Below are 18470 nucleotides of genomic sequence, written 5' to 3' on the forward strand. Positions count from 1 at the left end.
TTTACGACACGTTTGCTGGATCTCTTATGATGGAAATGACTTCAGCGAGGTCCCAGGTTTCTATTCTTACCAGTGATCTGTGGACTTCCTGTGAGGGAGACAACCAATAAACGTGCCGATCCAATCGCCATGGGTAGTGAGATCGGCGCTCAGCGCCCCCCAAAAAAATCACAGGGTCATTTATGTTTAACCTCTGCAGCGCTGGCAGCTCTTATCCCCTCTCGCAGCAGGATCTATCCAGGGAGGGTTCTTCTAATCATAGACGCGTCACGTATGTGACCGCTGCGATTACTCTATGTACAAATCATTTATTGGCATCAGATGGTGCACAATGGCTTATTCCGTTATCACTTGCTATGTAGACGGGACTCGTCTTGAGATATTACAGGACAGTGTGTAAGACACAATTACTGATTTGCATCATCTGTCATCCATGAGGCTCATTATCTCTGTATTCTAACCCCCAGCATCCATCTCGTGTCACCTCCCGCACTAATGCCTCATCTCTGAGAAGACGGCTCCCAGTAATGATAGTGACAGGGAAGCAGCGCCGGCTGCTCATGACACTTCTCACCCTACGTCTAATAGAGAATGATGGGGGAGGCCGCAGAGCATCGCACCCCTGGAAATGGCAGACTATTTATATTAGAGATGAGCGAATTTCATGTTATGAAAGTCATTCAGGTTTGGTGGTAAAAGCAGAACTGCGTTATGGATTCTGTTACCACGGACCATGACGCATGTCTATGACGGAATGCCTTCAGAGGCATAATAGAAGTCTATGGGCAGCAAAACGGATCCGTCCCGTTTCTGTTATGCAGGGGAGGACTCGGGGGTCAGCGGGAGGACTGCCCTGCATAACGGAAATGGGAAGGATCCATTTTGCAGCCCATAGGCTTCTATTATGACGGAATGAATAACGGAACGCCTCTAAAGACATCCCGTCATAGACATGCGTCATGGTCCGTGGTAACCGAAGCCACAACGCAATTCTGCTTTTACCACCAAAGTGTGAACGTCTTTAAAAATATGAAATTCGCTCATCTCTAATATCACAGACTCGGTGCTGCCATTACTGTGAGCGACAGGACACGAGCACTAATGAACGGAGACAACGCAGCAGGACGGAGGGGCCCATGTCCGGTGCAGGGAGCGTTACCTCCCAAACGGGTCAGATCTGGTTCCCGCTTCACATCCATTCCCACAACGTCCTCCACTGGGAATCACAAATGTCCTGGTGGAAAAGCTGTGGATTTGCATTGTACAAGGTGGCGATGGTCTCAGAATCTCATCCACATAGTGATAAAAGGTTATTTGCGTTGCGGTTTTCAATCCCCACGACCTTCAACCTTTGCAATGCTGCAACAAGCCGGGCATTTCTTTTTTGCAGCTGCGCATTTAAAGGGGTCCTCTCACTGTATTTATCATGTAGGCAGAGTTAAGACCAGGCCCTTACTAATGTATTGTGGTTCTCCATGTTGCCTCCTTTACTGCCTTGATTCATTTTTCCATCACTGCTCATTTCCAGGGGTTACGACCACCCTGTAACCCAGCAATGGTGGTCGTGCTTGCACACTCCTGCCGGCTGCTGCTGCTGGATTACAAGGTGGTCTGAACTTTAAGTAAGTTAGTCAATTTAAGTCTTGGAAAAGCCTTTTAAGCAAACTGTTACACAGTGGAAGAACAGGGGTGACAGCAGCCCAATCTACAACCTCTCACAATATCTGAAAATTCCTGTCCTGAAATGCTCTGTGCTGCTGCCCTGTAAAGCTCCGCCTGTTGTGACCCCCCCCCAGGAGTGGTAGCTGGACTGCAGGATGTAAAAGGCTGGTGAGAGCATTCGATTTTCAGCCTCTCAAAGATGGCAGCTGTGGCTGGAGCGGCCGGATTAATGACATCATCACTGCACTATATTATTATTACAGGAGATTAATGACATCATCACTGCACTATTATATTATATTATTACAGGAGATTAAAAGAGGTCGGATTGGCTCCGCCTCACAAATCATTACATGTGCAAAGTCACAAAAAATTCATATTATAAATCCTGCTAGGACTTCAAGTAATTTCCTTCCAGGATTCGGCTCTGTGGGGGAGGGGTTTGGGGGTCTCATCTACAGGTCAAAGTCCTGCAGGTCCCCCCAACTGGGGCCAAACTTCACTTTGACCTTCAGGGTAACGGACAACTTCACCGCATTCTCCATCTTGCTTTTTATAATCTGCGCCACCTGCGGGAAGAGAAAAGTGTCGGAATGAGGTCAACGGGAATCGCAGCCGCAAATATCTGACGGTCCGCCACCAATGGGGTGCCATTGCAGGATTAAAGGGACTGGACTGTACAGACTCCGCTGCTCCCCCCCTTCCCCCGTGCGGCTCATTATCCCCCCCCCACCCTTCCCCCCAAATCAGTCCGAACTGAGTAGATGTCAACATAAAAGCAGAAACCATCAAAAATGTATTGTGTCAGCGGGAGAGTCATGTGACCACCAGTCACGTGACCGACGTCACCCCGCTCATCACTACATGAATCCTGACCGACATAACGGCAGCAAACTCATCATGGCCGCAGTAGGCAGGATCCATGTGCACATGTAGGGCAGCGATACCTGGATGACATCGTCCTCGGCCGCCTCGTACAGCAACTCGTCATGCAGCTGCAGAATGAAGAAGGCGCCGCGCCTCGGAGGCGAAGGATTCCCTTTTCGTACCGATTTCCCTAAAGAGAGAGGACAGGAAAAAAGGCTAAAATACCCCAGAAATCGCCCTCCGCCCCCCATAACGGGCTCGGCTGTTCCCATCACCAGATAATGCTTTGTGACAACCACTGACTGCAGCCCATAGCGGTTGTCACCCAACTTTCCAGTCTTCACTGCAGTTCTGGGGTTCCATTAAGTTGAGGATAAGCAATATAATGTGCTATTCTCACCAGCAGCAGCTGTATCGGGGGAGGGGGCAGAATCCGGTTGCATCTATCGCATTTATGCTGACAGCGAACATACCGTGTGTGGCCCCCCCCCCCCCCCCCCAGATCATGTGACCCCTCGAGGAGCTACCCCCATCATCATCCGCTCTAAGATCACAACTCAAGGTCATATTCATCATATGCTCGGTCTCTGGGGTTTAACCCACTAAATCCCACAGCGCTGCTGCACCAGCACTAGGACGGGCAACATGGCGGAGGCTTCACCGGCCTGGGAGCTGCTGCCCCCCACTGACAGAGGCCGAGGCTGTCAGGTACTGCCGGCGGCAGCCAATGTAACGCTCAGCATGACCAGTGGGCACCACATTATATATGAGCGTCGGGGGGCAGGGCTGTTCTTTAGCCTGGCATCACCCACCTGTACCCGGGGCCAGCAGTCGGTGTCCGTGGGACTTGGGCACGGCGGGGAAGGTCTGCTCCAGTTGTCTCTGGATGTTGACAGTTGCAGTCTTGACGATGTCGGCAGCTGATCCCTGCACGGTGGTGTTCACAGCCTGGCGCTCCGCCTGACGGGCGGAATAAAGACACATTACATAACGTGCCCGCCAGGAGACTGGTGAGGCTACCATTATAACATGATAAGCGGCAAAACTGGCAGCAGAAGACTGGAAGTCTCTGACATCATCCCAAACACTTTTTAATGCACTAATAGTCTCTGCACCATTTGTAACATCTCTGCTTTCTGTCAGTGAATGGGAGTCTCCTCATTTAAAGGCTGAAAGCCTGCCCTAACCTAACACAGGAATCGGTAACCTTCGGGCTGCTGTGAAACTACAACTCCCAGCAGGCAAACATGCTCGGCTGTTCTTGTAACTCCCACAGAAGGGAATGAAGCATTCTGGGAGTTGTAGTTTCTGAACAGCTGAAATGCCGGAGGTTGCTGATCCTGACCTAACACTGCTCACAGCTGAGGGTTTGTTACAACGTGGAGGTAAGAGCCATGTGCTGCTGCGTTCAGCACTGACACACTGTAACGCACAGGATGCACTCACATGAGCCCGCGCGTGGTGATTTGCATCCTTGATGGCTGGAAGGTAGCGGCGCCGACCCAGGATCGTCTGAACAAAGCCTCTGGCAGCGCAATTCTTCACCGTCTCCTTCAGGAACCGCTGAATACCTGCAAACATGAAAACGGATGGAACCGCAGCTCCTGAGAGGTAACGCAGCCTCAGACACTCGTCAGCCCTGCGAGGACCAGATGGCGATGGATTGAACTCCCAGGACGGATCCCACTGAAACCTGCGCTTTGGCGCCACTTATCTCCTGTCTCACCTGTGTACCGGGCCTTGAAGGATTCTATGTAACAGGCGGCGTCCTCCTCCCCGATCCCCATCTGCTCGCCCAGGGATTTTGCCCCCATTCCATAAATGATTCCGTAACAAATCTAAAGGACGAGAAGAGCGCGATAAACGGGCGCAAAAATAAAACCGCATGAAGTCCGACGAGTGCTACGTCCTGAGCTGCAACTTTCTAAGGAATTTTATATTTCAGCCCCTCACCATTTTCAATATCTCTGCTTGCTTACCTGCAGAGGCTGACGTGATTGGCTCACAGAGCATTACACTGATACACTGTGACAAACCTTCAGCAGTTAGAGGATTCCCTTACGGCGCACACACAAATAATCATCCACATCCCTCACGATGTGACCCCCTCGGCTGTCGCTGCCGTCACCTGTTTGGCCTGCTGCCTCATACTGTCCGTCACAGCGTCCGGCTCAATCATCTTCCACTCGGCTGCGATGCTCCTGAAGACGTCGGAGCCGCTGTTCAATACGTGGATGAGGCGGCGATCCCGGGATAAGTGAGCGAGAATCCGCAGCTCCAGCTGAGAGTAATCTGCCGCCAGTATTAACCCCCCTGCAGGAGGAGCACAACTCCCATCAGCCAGAGCCCCCCATGCCCTGTATTCGCCCCTCAGTATATTCATTGGGTCCGATGAGGATTACCTGAAAACGGGATGAAGGCGTGCCGCATGCTGACGAAAAACGACATCCCCCGATCCTGCGGGATCTGCTCCACTGGCACCAGTGTCCTGGGGAGGGTCCGGGCGCCCCTGAAACCGCACAGCAAGGGCCAATGAGACCTAACCCCCCAATACACAGCAGAAATAATCATCACCCTCATCATCCCTGCACCGGTGAATGATAGGACTCCACTCATGGTGCAGCCGAGAGGCGAGAAGTCAGACCCCCCAAATGTGCGAGGAGATTGGAGAAGGAAAGGTTCTGCTACTTCCTAACATATGGTCTGGCTCAACTCCAAGATCTCTGCTTGATGTCAGTGAATGGAAACATTGCATTATGAAAGCCCAGCCTGGCCCTGCTGCCACAGTGTGTCAGTACAGGTCCACACAGATACACTGTAACAATCCTTCAGCTGTGTGAGTAGGGCGAGGTCAGAATGGATTGCCCGCAAACTACAGGATAATGGAGCAGCATCGGAGTATTAGAAAAGCCATAGTGCCACTGTGGATGATGAGGGTTGTCATTTACCGCTGCTTGGACGTGCTCACTGCCTGAGACGGGGGGCTCTCTCCCACCAGACGCGGCATTTCAATCTCAAAGTCTTTGGGAACATTCTGGATATTCGGCTCTGTGAAGCTGACCCTGCCTGGAAGAGAGAGGCCGAGACGGTCACCTAGAGGCCTCCGTGAGTAGTGAGCCCACCTCAGCTGCCCCCGACTCCACCGCCGCTCCCAACTCCATCACTACCACCGCCGCCTCCACAACCGCCACTGCTGCCCCCCAACTCCATGGCCACCATCCCTCAACTCCACCACTGATCCTCTGCACTATTCCCCCCCCCCCCCCCCCCCGGAGTTCACCACTGCTGCCAGTTCCCCCGACTCCACAACCGCCACCCCTATCTCCATGGCCACCATCCCTCAACTCCACCACTGATCCTCTGCACCATCCCCCCCCCCCCCCGGAGTTCACCACTGCTGCCAGTTCCCCCGACTCCACAACCGCCACCCCTATCTCCATGGCCACCATCCCCAACTCCACGACTGACGCCTTCCCCCGGACTCCACCACCACCACCATCATCGCTACTGTACCCCAAATTCACCACCATCCTCTTCTCCACCCCACTATTGGCTCCAGCCTCCTCACCACCCCCGCTATTCTTCAGGAGTTCTTTTGTTAATTTATCCTCTCGCTATGTGGGGGAGGGGCGCGTACGAGACGCGACCTGTACCTGTGGCGGTGTGCGTCTGGGACACGGGGTAGATCCGCTCCATGCCCAGGCTCTGGCACAGGATCTTCTCGCGCTGCAGCGAGTACACCACCTTGGTCATGGCGTTGGTGATCCGCTTCCACTCCAGGATCAGGCCGGGCAGAGGATGCAGCGGCTTCAGCTTCTCCAGAACATCCTGAGGAGGTAAGAGACGGAATCACTGCAGGCCTGACCCATCTGGGCGCACAGAGGAGATGATGAGGGTGATGATACCTTCGTGGTGCTGAACTGCTTGCCGAGTCGGACTCTGTGCCCGTTCAGCGCCGGCCGCCGGGTGTACCCCAAAGTCTTCTTGTTTCCAGGACCCTTCACGTCGCCGTTGGGGGGCAGTTTAAGTTCAAGGAACAGAACCTGACAGCGAAGGAACAAACCAGAACGGCATCAGAGACGAGCGGCGCCTGCGTTCAGCCTCCACACAGATCCAGAGCTGCATTCAGCCAGCTGTTAAGACACAACCCTAACTCGTCATGTAGTCGGCATCGCTGCTAAGCATTGTGGGGGAGCGGGTCCTCCGACGTGACACCACCATACAGAGCGAGGGGCAGCGCTGCATCGCCCCGAATGCAGAGCAGAGCATGTCCGGTACAAGCCCAGAATCAGTAAAGAGAGGGTCTGCTGCGCAGGCATTAACAGCGCAGCTCTGGATGTGACTGGAGCAAGAGACCTAAAATAATAGAATTGTGAATGCAGCTCTGGATGTGACTGGAGCAAGAGACAAAATAGAATTGTGAATGCAGCTCTGGATGTGGCTGGAGTATATAAAAGATACTAAAAGGTAAGTTCTCTAGATTCTCTGTACCTGGGCGACATCATCAGCACTGGTGAGGGAGAAGCGGTGCCCGGCCAGCTGGTACGCCTGGGCCTCAATCTCGTTCAGCTTGGCCTGCATTATGTGCTTCTGTGTCTCGCACTCCTCGCTGCTGAAGCCGATGCCATTCAGCTCCAGCAGCGCCAGGCAGTAGTGTGTGGGCATCTCCACCCCGGTGAAGACCCCTGCAGGACAGAGAGGACACGGTGATGGCGCCGCCCCGGCTGCTGGCCGCGCTCGGCGTCTTACACATTTACCTTGCAGATTCTCCTTCTCCAATAATCCCTGTAACAAGGTCGTGATGCTGAAGACGAGGACCGACTCTATGGCCGCTCGGTAGCGTCCGGACTGGTCGCTACTGGCGCTGAGGCCCAGGCTCTGCACTCCCTGACCACTGCTTACCCCGTCCAGCAGGGGGAGCTCTTGAGGCAGGAAGTTGGCCACCATGTTGTGAAGCGTTCGCTGCTTGGAACTCGGATCCAGTAACCAGCAAGCGACCTACAAGACAAGACCTCGCCGTCATGTACATACTAACCCCCATCAGTCACTGAGAGATTCTGAGATTGACTCATCTTGTCTTATGCTCCAATCACATCCAGAGCTGCAGTCACAATTCTAGTGTTTCCTATCACATAACAACAATGCATTGTGGGAGATTAGTGGACACACAACTGTTAAGTCATGTGACTAAATGGGGAGGAGTGAAACTGCTGTCTGTCTCCAAGGGAAACTAACAGGATTATGAAAGCAGCTCTGGATGTGACTGGAGGACAAGTAACTCAAATGGCGTGAAGAGCCGAGCGGTGATTTCATTAATTCCCAGCTGTACAATATCTGCAGGGGCCGGAGGTGGTTCCATCATGGCGGCTGATATCCGAGGAGGAGATGACATACGGTGTGACCGCCAGCTGATGCGGCTTCCTGTTATTCGCACAGCGGTTAATCACAGGCAGACACGCGGTCTCCGATGATTATCCAATCAGCTGCGACACAGCTCAGCAGCTCAGGCCTAATCCTGGCGCCGCTCGTCCTCATCCATCCGGGGAACTGAGCAGGACGAAGGTACAGGAGCCGACAACTTTCCCATCACCACAAATCCTCAGATGATGGAGACGAGTGTGAGAATCTAAGGAGCTGGAGCTTGTAGACCGAGCACAGATCTGACAGACGCTCCACCTGCGGCGCCCCCTCCGTCTCCACACCGGAGGACCGGGGCCCACTTACCGCATGGACGCCGCAGATGCTTTACCTTCGGGTCCTGGAAGTGTCCAGTGATGGAGGTTCTGCAGCCCAGGACCAGCGCCTTGTACTGCTCTATGAAGTTATACATGATGACCTCTGGGGGGCGCATCTGCTGCAATGTGGACTGCAGACACCACAGCCGCTCCTTGACGGGCAGGTTCTGGTCCAGCGGAGGGGCGGCCAGGCTGGAGCTCATCTCTGCAACGAGAGGAACTGGAGGTTTAATGAAGCAGGAGCAGAAATACCAGAACCAGGAATATATAACATACTGCAATCATCCTGGGCTGTGTCACTTCTTACTGACACTCTCCATCACCCAGTCACTTCTTACTGACACTCTCCATCACCCAGTCACTTCTTACTGACACTCTCCATCACCCAGTCACTTCTTACTGACACTCTCCATCACCCAGTCACTTCTTACTGACACTCTCCATCACCCAGTCACTTCTTACTGACACTCTCCATCACCCAGTCACTTCTTACTGACACTCTCCATCACCCAGTCACTTCCTACTGACACTCTCCATCACCCAGTCACTTCTTACTGACACTCTCCATCACCCAGTCACTTCTTACTGACACTTTCCATCACCCAGTCACTTCCTGCCTTGCTGACACTCTCCATCACCCAGTCACTTCTTACTGACACACTCCATCACCCAGTCACTTCTTACTGACACTCTCCATCACCCAGTCACTTCCTACTGACACTCTCCATCACCCAGTCACTTCTTACTGACACTCTCCATCACCCAGTCACTTCTTACTGACACTCTCCATCACCCAGTCAGTTTCTGCCTTGCTGACGTTCTCCATCACCCGGTGTCACTTATATTCTCCATCATCCAGCCCCTCATATTACTCCTATCTCAGTCCAACCACAAGGGGCGCTGTCCTTTCATTCTCAGGAACATCTCTCTATCCTCTGGCCGCCTATAGACCAACAGCTATTTTAAGGAAAGCACAAGAACATCTGTGCAGTCAACAATATGGCCGCCTGCAAGGTGCACGTGACCTGAGCATTACGCTGTAAGGCGGGAAGGTCCCATACCTGACTGGTCCTGCTCACTCCGTAGGGACAGGTAATAGGCGTCCTTCCCTCCCCAGCATACAGCCAGTCCCACCAGCAGCACGTCGTCCCAGCCTGGGATGGAGAGGCCATCATCTTCCTTGGCTCGTCCCTGTGGTGACCGCACTGAGGAGATAATTATGGAGGGAGAAGAGTAACAGGTGACAATACCCGGGCACATACCATTATCCTCATCTACTGCGCTGCTGAACGCTTTGAAACACGCTAGACTGTATCAACTAAGAAAACAATGGAGAACCTCAGGAATCAAATCCACATGAAGTGAAATGAAGAGGTGTCAACTAAAGAAGAATCACCTTGTTTAAACCTCCCACCGATGCAGGACCTGGAGGACAATGTCCGGGTTCTCCGCTCGCAGGCCAAGGATAAGGAAAACTTCTTCTGGTTCTTCCATTCCTTCAGAAATGTCTGGAACAGGGTCAGGTCACTGGCCACATCGATGATACTAAAGTCCTGTGAGCTGGATGGAGGAAGAGGCAAAGAGGATTCCTGAGACAACTGCAAGGAGAAGTCCTTGGCCACCACAGAGGAGTCTTGAATATCTTCCACCATCGCCACCTCCTCATGGTCCAGAACTTCACCTTGTGAACCAAATAAGTCATCTGCGTCCTGGGATGTGAAGCTCAGGGATTCTAGTCTTGGTTTCTTGATGCCAGATTTCATGGAGGACATGCTGGTCACTCTTGACTTACAAGCACTTGGAGGTGTGGGGGGGATCACATCGGTTCTGCTCTCAGGCCTGGAGTCCAGTTGTCGCTCATTTTCAGAGTCTGGATTCGGAGTAGAATTGCGGTTGTTAAGATCTATATAACGACGTTCGGCACAGGGAGTGTGAAGACCACCTTCATCTGGACAAGATGGCCTGTCCTTGGAGATTCTGGTCATGTCTTGCTCATTAACTACACGTTGCTCCAAATCCGCAGCTCTGGGGTCACAACTGATGTTCAGTGTGACATTCGGCCACTGATCTAAAATATCCACCATTCCTTGAGTCAAGCTAAATGAGAGGTCACACCACTCTGACCTAGTCTTCACCATCTCCTCATTTTGTACCAATTCTTTGATGCCCCCATTTTTCTCCCCCAGAACTGGGGATTTAGGTATTGTGTGTTCTTCCGTGGAAGGTTGTTCTACGTGATCTAGAACCTCCACCATCTGAAAGGAATCCAGCTGGGAGAACATGATAGACCCTTCGTCATATTTTACAGACAGGCTCTGATTTTCTGGGATTGTAGGGAAGGAAGCTTTCGCCTTCTGCTGAGGAGGCCCCAGCTTTTCTTTCTTCTCGCCATCAGATGGAGGAGGAAGATTGAGCTCTTCCAACTTGGAGCAAAAACCAAGATCATCATTAAAGCTGTCGAAAAGGAAGCTACCGCTCATGTTCAGGCTGGAGTCCTTTACCTCGTCTTCGGAGGAGCGTTGCTTTGGAGGAGATGCTACATTGGCGTTTGGACCTGTCTCTTCATTCTTCACCTGTGTGTGGTAGGACTGGAACAAGACCTGAAGTTGTGTATCGGTGAGGGACAGGTCACTTCCCTTCTGCCATGAACTTCCATCTGTGACTTTAGCTTCCGGGAGCTCACCGGGTGGACCCAAGGATTTCCTTACAGAAATCTCAGTCTCCTGTATTTGTGCTTGTCCTGGATCCTCAACACTCAGAGATGTCACATCCTCGACAAGTCTAGTACCAGCTACACTTAGTCTCTCCGTCGGTAGAACATCTGCCAGTGTCGTACCTGCTCCTTCCTCTTCTCTTTTGGGTTCGGGTGCCACCTGCTGCAGAATTAACTTCTCTGTTTGAGAATCCAGCTGGAAACTGTCCTCAAAAGTCCTCGAAGCGATGTACAAGTCTGGAGAGTGGCTGCCGCCAGGAGATGTTGTGGTGCAGACAACGGGGTTGATGATTCCACCTGAAGCTTCTTTGGTGTTGGGATTGTTGACTGGAATAATCTCAGGACCAGGGTTCCTCACTGCAGAGGCTTCCACCACTTGGGCATCAGGAGATGGCTTCATGTCTGGAACTCTGAACAACTGGGTATCTGGGCTTTCCGTCTCTCTTGTTTTAGGGGCCCATGCTTCAGCCTTCTTCTCTTTCGATGGTGGACCTTCACCAATAAGCAATGGGTCACCCGGAACTCGTCCACTTTCTTGGTCAGGCTGCAGCTGATTAGTTTTGGAAATGGTGCCATCGTCACTAAGGTGCCCGCCGCTATTTGGACGTTTATTGGCCACACTCGAGTATCCGGTATCTATAGAGATGCCAGTACTTATCTTTCTGGGATGAACCTGAGCTTTTCCTGAGTGATGTTCTGGGATGTTCTCCGTACTCTTCAGTACAACACTTTCAGGACTTGGCTCCGGGTTCTCGGCACATGTGGCATCGGAGGACTGGCCGGTAGCCTCCTTACTCTGGGACCTGGCATTACCAGCCGTCTCCAGTCTCTGTGGGCCTGTGCCCTCCACAGTCAGGAGTGGGTTAATCTCCGAACATTTCCTGGCAGTGGTCAAGGCCTTCTCTTGTAGCTCAGAGGTGGATTCTGAGCTCTTGTCGAGGGGTGAGCTGGGCTCTAGGCTTGTATCTGGATTCCAGCGGATCCCCATCATGGCCAGGTCCTCCTTCAAAAGCCTCCGCGCCTCCTCCACAATAAGCTCCGCTGCCTCCCGCTCCGTGAGGCCCTTCTTCCCAGAAATCCAGATGCATCGGGCGGCTCGGCGTTCCTGAGCAGCTTCCTCGTCTTCATCGACGGCTCTGCGGGAGCTAGAGAACAAAAAAAAAACTCATGAAACAAAGCAGCAAAAAAATTTAAATATAACTCCCAACCACAGCTTCATACATGTCATACTCTAGTCACATTTAAACCTGCATCCACAATTCTGCTGGTCTGTGAAAGGAGCAGTCCCATCTTACAGCTCCATGCTGCCCCCTGCTGGTTTAAACTCCAGGTTGGAATACAGTCTGATATGTAGATGACATAAAAAAACTCTCAGCTCTGGTGCACTGAAAGCTATAGCGAGTGCAGCTCTGGAGGTGAATGGAGTAGAAGACCAGGAGGATGAGGTCAGTAGAGCAAAAAGTTTACGACCCACAGGGAGCGATATGGCGGCGTGCGCGGCTGATTGATATTTGAAGCAAAAAAGTGTTCTGCAAAATATGGAGATTAAATTCCGCTATTAAAATGGATTTGGGGATAATCCACGGCAGATCCAGCCGGTCCAGACGTGCGGAGTGCGTCCCCCTGCTAATTACACAGCACAAGCCGCAAGTCTGAGCCGCCACCGGAGAGGCTGGGATGAGTTCATTACAGACAACCATCTGCAGCACCGCACCCCCCTCCGTCCCTGCCGTAACGTGAACGCAGCTCTAATCAGCCCCGGAACAGCGAACCTGTCTCAATTATGCAGGAGGATTTGGAGCCCCCCCATCCTCAGTAATCAACACATCCAGGAACAGCAGCTGCGGGGTCTCCTGCGAGACATAATACCGAAAAACTGCGACAGGAGACCCGATCCTCAGCAACCGTCCACGAGATACCGAGGACAGAAGACTTAATAAACCAAAAGTGCATAAACAGGAAAAGCAGAAGCTTATAATAATGGAGCAGAAAGTAAATCCACAGAAGCAAAATCTACCAGTATTATAGTAGTTATATTCTTGTACATAGGAGCAGTATTATAGTAGTTATATTCTTGTACATAGGAGGCAGCATTATAGTAGTTATATTCTTGTACATAGAAGCAGTATTATAATAGTTATATTCCTGTACATAGGAGCAGTATTATAGTAGTCATATTCTTGTACATAGGGGGCAGTATTATAGTAGTTATATTCTTGTACATAGGAGCAGTATTATAGTAGTCATATTCTTGTACATAGGGGGCAGTATTATAGTAGTCATATTCTTGTACATAGGAGCAGTATTATAGTAGTTATATTCTTGTACATAGGAGCAGTATTATAGTAGTCATATTCTTGTACATAGGGGGCAGTATTATAGTAGTTATATTCTTGTACATAGGAGCAGTATTATAGTAGTTATATTCTTGTACATAGGAGCAGTATTATAGTAGTTATATTCTTGTACATAGGAGCAGTATTATAGTAGTTATATTCCAGTACATAGGAGCAGTATTATAGTAGTTATATTCTTGTACATAGGAGCAGTATTATAGTAGTTATATTCTTAACCATATTTCTTTTTATTGAAAGAAAAATTCAGGGCCGTGACCCACACAAGACAGTACATTGATGACAATATGGTACCAAATAGTATCCAGCATACATGTCAAGTGTAAGCAATACAAAACAGTTATTATCATTGACCCTAGAGTGATATCCAAGAAAAGGAAGGGGGGGGGGGGAGATCAGGAAGGGAAGGAGGGGAGGGAAACAAGGAGGTGATAAATTTCTGCTCTATTATGTAAAGTTTCTATAGACTTTCCATGGAGACCACAATTTTAGGAAGCGAGAGCGTGAGTTATTTTCCCAGTGCGCTAGCTCCTCAAAACGGTAGATCTGGTCTACTTTATCAGTCCACATAAGGAGAGTTGGTGGGGAGTCGTTCTTCCACAAGTAGGGGATAAGTAATTTAGCTGCTGTGAGCAGCATCGTTGGAAGGTCATGTTTGGTGGGTGTGAGGGATTTGTTCGGACACCATAGCAAAATAAGCTTAGCATCCAGTGATATCTTGGTATTGCATATTTGATTAACTAAATCCTCAATTAAGGTCCAGAACGGTTGAATCTTTTGGCAGAGCCACCAAATATGTGACAAGGAGCCAGTGTCCAGGCCACATCTCCAACATTTTTCAGAAATTTCTGGGTTCAATTTATGCAAGAATTCAGGTGTTTTGTACCATCTACACAGGAGTTTAAAGGAATTCTCCTGAATCCTCACACAACGATTGAAGCCGTGTGAATGAGCTAGTATGAACGCTTTCTCTGGCTCTGTAAGGGATATGGAGAGCTCCCGTTCCCATGAGGCCACAAAACGAAGCTCCGGGGGCAGGGAGGAAAGCATTTCTTTATACATCTGAGATAATGGCCTAAGGGGGGGTTTGGTAGCCAAAACCTTCTTTTCAAGCCAGGAGGGCGAACTACTATCAGAAAATGGCCCGGTACACAATTTGGTATCTCTCTGGAAATTTGCTAGGTGGAAAAAGGGTGCTGTTTTGACCTCAGGGAGGTCCATTACTGAATCCCATTTTAAACAGCCATCCGGGAGAAGGACATCCCGCAGAGGAATATCAGCGAGCTTAGACCAAATCCCGGAGGGGTTTAACACCGTTGGATGGATGTGGCTTTGTAGTAGTCTAAGCGGCATACCAGTGTTAGGGAAATTAAAGATACGGGACTGAACCATTTTGGACCATTCCACCAACATGCCCTTCCAAACCGGGGACGTATAACAGTGATTAGCAGAGATAGGCCTAATACCCCATAAAGTAAGCAATTCTTGGTTAGACAATAGTGCATTTTCAAGACGGGAGCAAAGAGAGCTAGATTGGTGAGACATAATAGTTACGCATCTGCCTAGCTGTACAGCAGTATAATAAAGCTTCACATCTGGCATCCCAAAGCCTCCGAACCTCCTATCCCTTGTGAGGACAGAGTAAGCAATACGTGGTGACTTGCCATTCCAAAGAAAGCGTGTGAATACCCTACGTATTTCAGTAAAATATGAATTTGGAAGCCAAATAGGTATGGATTGTAGCAAATACAGAAATTTGGGAAGGATAAAGGTCTTGATGTAATTTTTTCGTCCTACCCAAGAGACAAATGGGAGTTTCAGGTTTTGAAGATGTGTCCGGACCGTTTGAAGGAGCGGCAGGTAGTTAAGGGAAGCCAGATCTTGGACATTAGCCGAAACATGAGTACCTAAATACACAATGTCTCTGGAGGCCCAAGTGAATGGAGTAGCACGCTTCAGATCATTAATCACTGCTTGTGGACAAGAGATATTGAGAGCCATGGATTTCCCATAGTTAATTTTAAAATTCGATATAAACCCAAAATCTTCAAATATGAACAGCAATCTGGGCAAGGCTTCCCTGGGGTTTGAGGTCATGATTAAAAGGTCATCCGCGAATGCCGCAGCAACGTGTGTACAAGATCCTATTTGTAAGCCCTTTATCTCTGGGTCCATTCTTATTCTACATAAAAGGGTCTCCATCACTAAGATGAATAGTGCAGGAGATAAAGGGCATCCCTGCCTTGTCCCGTTAGTGATGCGAAATGGTGGTGACAGTGTTCCATTAACTTTGACCATGGCAGAGGGGGTCGAGTATAACGTATAAATGGCAGTAATAAATTGGTCAGGTAGGCCAAATCTCAACAGGGTCCGCGACATATAATGCCAACTGACCCTGTCGAAGGCCTTTTCCGCGTCCGTACTTACTAGCACCAAGGGCTTAGATGATCTTTTAGCCCAATTTACAAGATGAAGAAGCCTTATTGTATTTTCTGACCCCTGTCTGCCATGGACAAAACCCACCTGTTCCTCATGGACGATGTCAGGCAGCACATCCTGAAGCCTAGTGGCCAATATCTTCGCCCACCACTTCACATCACAGTTTAGCAGAGAGATTGGCCTATAGTTGCTGCAGCATGTCGGATCTTTATTCTCCTTATGTAGGACAGTAATGTGTGCCAATAAGGAATGAGGGGCAAGGGAGCCACCAGTGAGAAGATGATTGCACAGGTTCCTGAAACGGGGAATTAGAACATCTTTGAAGGATTTATAATAAGTGATGGGGAACCCATCTGGTCCTGGGCTTTTGCCCGAGGGGATGGCCATGAGTACTTTGTGAATCTCTAGATCAGTGACAGGTCTAGTCAATTGAGATGCCTTGGCCGGGGCTATGGAAGGGAGATCTAAATTCTGTAGGAATTTATCAGTAGCTTCTGAGAGATCACTAACAGATGCACCATCTGGGGGGGGTAGATTGTATAGGGTCTCATAAAAAGCACAGAATGCCTTAGCTATATCTGGGGTAGATTTATGCATTTTGCCTTTGGGGTCCTTAATAGAGGAAACAAAGGAGTCAGAGAACTGCTTCTTGGCAATCGCCGACATCAGTCTGTTTCCTCTATCCCCATGTGCATAGGCTTTAAATCGTGAGCGTAGGATCAGCTTTGCAGAGGTTATATTTAATAGGTTTTTTAAGTGTACTCTGGCTTCAGTTAGTTCGGTCAGGGTGCGCTTAGCCTGTGATTCCTTGTGAGAGGATTCAAGGCGAGCAATCTTCGCTAGCAAAGCGTCTAATGCCTGTGTTCTTTGCTTTTTTACATAGGCCCCTAGTGCAATTAGTTCCCCCCTTATAACTACCTTATGGGATTCCCATAGTATGGAAGGAGAAGGCGGGGAATCTGGTGTATCATTTAGCGCGAAAAATTCGGAAAGCGAGGCCTTGATTTTGCACGCGTGGGTGGGGTCCAAAATCAAGGTGTCGTTCAAACGCCATAGGCGTTCTTTTCTCTGTGGTCCGGACAGGGAGAAGTTAATGATAACAGGGGCATGATCAGATAACGTAATACTACCAATCCGGGCTCCAGAGACATTACGAATATGTGAGTCAGACAAGAACAAATAATCTAATCTATGGAATGACATCTTGGCATGTGAATAAAATGTGTAGTCTCGGCCATTGGGGTTTATAGTACGCCAAACATCACGGACCTTCAGTTTTCTCAGGGAAGTTTTAAGCCTTTTCAAAAGCTTATAGGACACAGATGGTCTCCCCACTGACGTGTCTACTGCCGGTTCAAGAGCGACATTGAAGTCGCCTCCCAAAACTAACAGTCCATCAGAAAAAGATGACAATAAAGCGAGGGTCTGAACGAGCCATGGTACTTGGCCTCTATTAGGCGCATATAGATTGGCGAATGTAACTGGAGAGTCACCAACTACCCCCTTTACAAAAATATACCTGCCCTCAGGATCCGCTGAAGTAGCGGTATGCTTGAAGGGAAGGTTTTTGTGTATAGCTACACTGACACCTCTACTGGCGGATTCATGTGTACTATGAAACCACTGAGCAAACTTCCTGGGAGGAAGATTAGGGATTTTATTTGTCCTAAAATGTGTCTCTTGCAGGAAGGCTACCGAAACTTTATCCCTCAGAAGGAGAGAGATGGTTTGAGACCTTTTGCATGGCTCGTTCAGCCCGTGTGCGTTTAGAGAGGCGACTACAATTGAGGACATGACAATATATATACTAAGGAGAAAAAGCATATATTATCCATGGAAATATCTGAGAGAGCATAGCATATATGAGCAGGATGAGGAAAGGAGGGGAAAGGGGAACAAGTAAAATAGAATAAAATAAAATAATATAAAATGAGAAAGATAACCAACAACATGTTAGGCTGGTATAAAACCAGCTCAGATGAAATATTCATCTAGAGAAAAGTAGGTGCCTACCTATCACCATCCAAGACAGGGTTGGATTGGCGAGGGGGCAGGTAAAGCACCTTTTGGTCTACAACAAAAAGGGGAGACCAACAACAAGAAATACTTCCAGCACCGGAATCTATCCGGACATTACCCTGCAAATAGGGAAAGAAAAAGTTGCCTTCATGGAGGCAGAGTTCCAAAACAGCAGAAGAGTGTCCCGGTTAAGGTCTGACGTCTCATACATAACTCTAAGCCAATAGTAAAAAAGTAAAAAAGTAAAAAATTGGCTCAAAAACAGAACAATCGTGAACAGGCCACTACCTTCCGCATAAAACACTATGCCGAGGGGCCGGGAGACAGTCATCTCTTATAGTAGAAAAATGAGGTAGGACCTAATATTGGCAGTCTATGTTAGCAGACAAATAGTACCAATGTCACCTTGGTTTGAGCTCAGGTAAGGGCTCCGTCCATCCTGCTGCGACCCAAACGATCTGACTTGTTTGCAGATGCCGTCTGCCAGGAGGACACACGTGGCGGAATAGGCAGGGGGCCATCTTGATCGGCTGGTAGCCACGAGGGGATCTCCACCGGAGGGACATCCAGGGACCTCCAAACTGACTCTAGGTCTGCGGGAGAGCGAACTGTAAGCAGCTTTCCATTCCTGGAGATCGCCAGCCCAAAGGGATATAGCCATCTGAACGGGGTCGACGTCTT

General features: G+C 49.7%; 1 protein-coding gene across 2 annotated transcripts in view; it reads right to left on the reverse strand.

Annotated features, from left to right (window-relative positions):
• Positions 1–1951: 1951 nt before the first annotated feature.
• The window catches only part of POLQ (DNA polymerase theta), a 34591-nt gene continuing 18072 nt past the window's right edge, over positions 1952–18470 (reverse strand). The window contains exons 17-31 of one of the 2 annotated variants that reach the window (XM_040422838.1): positions 9661–12122; positions 9326–9469; positions 8279–8469; positions 7287–7527; positions 7021–7214; positions 6435–6572; positions 6183–6357; positions 5478–5595; positions 4932–5038; positions 4658–4842; positions 4256–4367; positions 3976–4100; positions 3342–3489; positions 2610–2719; positions 1952–2231 (exon numbers count right to left, since the gene is read on the reverse strand). In XM_040422838.1, the coding sequence (XP_040278772.1) occupies positions 2118–2231; positions 2610–2719; positions 3342–3489; positions 3976–4100; positions 4256–4367; positions 4658–4842; positions 4932–5038; positions 5478–5595; positions 6183–6357; positions 6435–6572; positions 7021–7214; positions 7287–7527; positions 8279–8469; positions 9326–9469; positions 9661–12122 (4564 nt within the window). In that variant the 3' untranslated portion in view covers positions 1952–2117. Of the gene's footprint in view, positions 2232–2609; positions 2720–3341; positions 3490–3975; positions 4101–4255; positions 4368–4657; positions 4843–4931; positions 5039–5477; positions 5596–6182; positions 6358–6434; positions 6573–7020; positions 7215–7286; positions 7528–8278; positions 8470–9325; positions 9470–9660; positions 12123–18470 lie in introns of those variants that run through there. The other variant, XM_040422839.1, reaches the window with a different exon arrangement.

Source organism: Bufo bufo, chromosome 3 (assembly GCF_905171765.1).
Source record: "Bufo bufo chromosome 3, aBufBuf1.1, whole genome shotgun sequence".
Taxonomy (NCBI): Eukaryota; Metazoa; Chordata; class Amphibia; order Anura; family Bufonidae; genus Bufo; species Bufo bufo.